Source organism: Kryptolebias marmoratus, linkage group LG9 (genome assembly GCF_001649575.2).
Source record: "Kryptolebias marmoratus isolate JLee-2015 linkage group LG9, ASM164957v2, whole genome shotgun sequence".
NCBI lineage: Eukaryota > Metazoa > Chordata > Actinopteri > Cyprinodontiformes > Rivulidae > Kryptolebias > Kryptolebias marmoratus.
The window spans coordinates 17,120,423-17,123,603 of record NC_051438.1 but is presented as its reverse complement, the minus strand read 5'-3'; the positions used below and the strand labels follow the sequence as shown (position 1 = coordinate 17,123,603).

General features: G+C 39.1%; 3 protein-coding genes across 4 annotated transcripts in view; all 3 read right to left on the bottom strand.

Moving 5' to 3' along the window:
* Positions 1 to 3,181, bottom strand: part of LOC108242369 (protocadherin alpha-C2) — a 164,225-nt gene that overhangs the window by 152,481 nt on the left and 8,563 nt on the right. The window lies entirely within an intron of this gene.
* Positions 5 to 2,129, bottom strand: LOC119617361 (protocadherin alpha-8-like; the record flags this gene model as incomplete). The annotated part of the gene is made up of 1 exon (XM_037977519.1): positions 5 to 2,129. A coding segment is annotated over exon 1 (1,803 nt), but the record flags the coding sequence as incomplete, so codon positions are not given.
* Positions 2,584 to 3,181, bottom strand: part of LOC119617360 (protocadherin alpha-6-like) — a 3,205-nt gene continuing 2,607 nt past the window's right edge. Inside the window, exon 2 of the mRNA XM_037977518.1 lies at positions 2,584 to 3,114. Coding sequence (XP_037833446.1) covers positions 2,584 to 3,114 — 531 coding nt within the window. The remainder of the gene's footprint in view (positions 3,115 to 3,181) is intronic.

Sequence of the window (3,181 nt, the reverse complement as noted above, 5' to 3'; positions counted from 1 at the left end):
CATTATATCCTATATCAGCGTCATAGGCTCTGACTTTAGTCACCAAGTGTCCTGCGTTGACGTTGCGGGGAATCTCCTCCACACCTTCAGCAGAACCGTTTGAGCTGACTGGATACAGGATGACTGGAGGGTTGTCGTTCTGATCCAGAATGAACACGTTCACTGTCACGTTGCTGCTCAGTGACGGAGCTCCAGAATCTGTGGCCACAACTTGAAACTGGAATGTTTTCAGAGTTTCAAAGTCGAAACTCTTCAGTGCAGTTATTTTTCCGTTATCAGAGTTTATGTTTAGGAATGTAGTTACGTCATTCTGCCTAGCTATATGATATGAAACAGCTGCATTTGCATTTACATCATTGTCGGTAGCCTCTACAGAAAATAGTGACATTCCAGCTATGTTATTTTCAACTAGGTAAAACAGTAATGGATTTTGGGGAAACTGTGGTTTGTTGTCATTTACATCAGATATTTGAATATTAAAAGTTTTAGAACTGGACAAGTTAGGTTCACCACGATCTGTTGCTTTAATTGTTATTTCATAATGCGACACTTCCTCTCGATCTAAAAGGCCAGTTGTTACAACTGAATATATGTTTTCTTTATAGGATGGCTTTAGTTCAAATGGCCCATTTGAGACTAGGCTTGCAATTATTTTTCCATTAACTCCAGAATCTTTATCTGTAACGCTAAGTAGTGAAATAACAGTGCCAATTTTCGAGTCTTCAGAAACTGTATTTGACTGTGATGTGATTTCTATTTCTGGGGGATTATCATTAACATCTATAATTTTTATAGTAACCCTACACTCTCCTGTAAGAGGAGGCGTTCCTTTATCTGATGCCTCAATATCCAATTTATAGACGTCATTTTCTTCAAAATCTAACAATCCTTTCACCTTAATTTCTCCACTTAATCTGTCTAGCTCAAACAGTACATTTATATTTTTTCTTAAGGTTTTTGCGAGGCTGTATTCAATTTTCCCATTGTCACCCTCATCAGGATCTGTTGCATTCATAAAAAGTATTACTGTGCCAGGTGGGAGATTCTCTTTTATTGAAATCTGGTACATATCTTGGACAAAAGTTGGACGATTATCATTTATATCAAGAACAATAACGGAAATATTTAGCGTCCCTGATCTGTAGGGCTTACCTCCATCTATAGCTGTAACCACAAGTGAATGGTTGTCTTTCTTTTCTCTGTCTAACGACTTCTTCAACACTAAAAACGGTATTTTATCATCATCACTTTGGCGGACATCTAATTCAAAGTGATCATTTGACGTTAACGTGTATGTGCGAATAGAATTAATTCCTGCATCTGAATCACGGGCGGCGTGAATCTGAAATCGCCTCCCTGACACAGTTTGCTCCGGTATTTCAATTCTCTGCTGATTTTCAGGAAAACTAGGAGAGTGATCGTTTACATCCGTTATCTCCACGGACACATAATGCATTTCCAACGGGTTTTCAACGAGAATTTTAAGTTCCATCAGACATGCACCGTTGCCCTGACAAAGCTCCTCCCTGTCTATTTTTTTGCGGACATACAGCATCCCATTGTCCGGATTTACCTCAAAGAACGCGTCCTTATTTCCAGACACAACTCGAAAGTGTCGGTCAGTCAGTGATGAGATATCCAAGCCCAGATCTTTTGCAACATTTCCAACAAAAGTTCCGTCTTTTACCTCCTCTGGAATCGAGTACCGAATTTGAGCGAAAGCCTGTTTCCCGATAAAAAGCTGTAAGACCAGATGGAAGGCAAAGGAGAAGCAGCGTCTCGTTCGAGCTTTTGTAGCAGTAGCCATCGTTATCCAGGAATATACACACAGCAGGGACTCGGCTCTACAAACAATAATTATTTAAAAACCGTTAAAAAAACACAACGTCACAAAACGCTGAAGAGCCAGTCGTTTGGCTGATGTGCTCGATTTTAGCAATTCAGCTGCCCCGTTCAGCAGGAAACAAAAGACTTGGAAGTGGGAGTGAAAGTGTCGTATGCAGTTTTCCGACGATGTAACAGTGACACCAATAGGTTTTTTTTAAGTAAACAAACAAAAAATATTTTGTTTCATCCAAAACCAAACAGAATGGATACATATTACTGTGCGTGTGTTTAATTTTGAAACAGCTATTAGTACTGTTATTTTTAATACACGGGGCTGATTCATTCCTAGTCTTTTCAACACCACGGACAGTGGTTATTAATGATGCAAAAAATAAAAAAATATATATATTTTAAACTTGTTTATTTTTTGTTAGCACAACAAACAGTTATCAAAATAAAATTAAAATGAGTAAAAACAAATGTAAACCTTCTCGTCTCTTTTAGGTTTCCTGATTATTTATAACGACATCTTCCGACCCCTGACCACTTTGCCAATGATTACTTAGACAAGGAGCAGCTGTTCTATATAAAATAATTGCATTCTTGTCTCTAAGTACTACAAAAAAGAAAAGAAGAAAAAACAACAACATGATTCCACCAAAAGGGATTGACAGCTCACATTTTTTTAAGCATAAAAGTTTTTCAACAAATGTTGCTCAAAACGTTTTTTACAAAAACCCACTTTAAAAAAAAAGGTTACAAAACTCTTACCTCCGCAGATGTTTTCCTCCTGTCAGGTAACACTAGTGTATTTGCATGACTTCCAGGTACTATAGTAGATCCTATGCTCATCCTGGGTCCAACTAACATGTATCGTTTGTCTCCAGATCTGTACTGGATGCTGTGACACAGTGTCCCATCATAATTAGCCTCCTGGAGATATTTAGAAGTATAGTCTGTGGATTTGGAGCACTGCATTGCAATCAGAACAATGATGCTGATGAGGAACAGAACTGAAACTGAGCCCAAAGTGATGATGAGGTAAAAAGTCACGTTATTCTCCTCATCACCTTTTGCTTCACTTTTGACATCTGAAGCTGCAAAAGCCTCCTTGGGCTCCACCAGTTTGACAATGACAGTAGCTGTTGCTGAGAGGGAAACGTTGCCATTGTCTTTGACCAGTATGAGCAGTTTATGCTCAGCCTCGTCTGTCTCTGTGAATGAGCGCAGTGTTCTGATCTGTCCTGTGTAGCGGTCCAAACCAAAGAGACTGTGGTCAGTAACTTCCTGCAGTGAGAACAGCAGCCAGCCATTATATCCTATATCAGCGTCATAGGCTCTGACTTTAGTCACC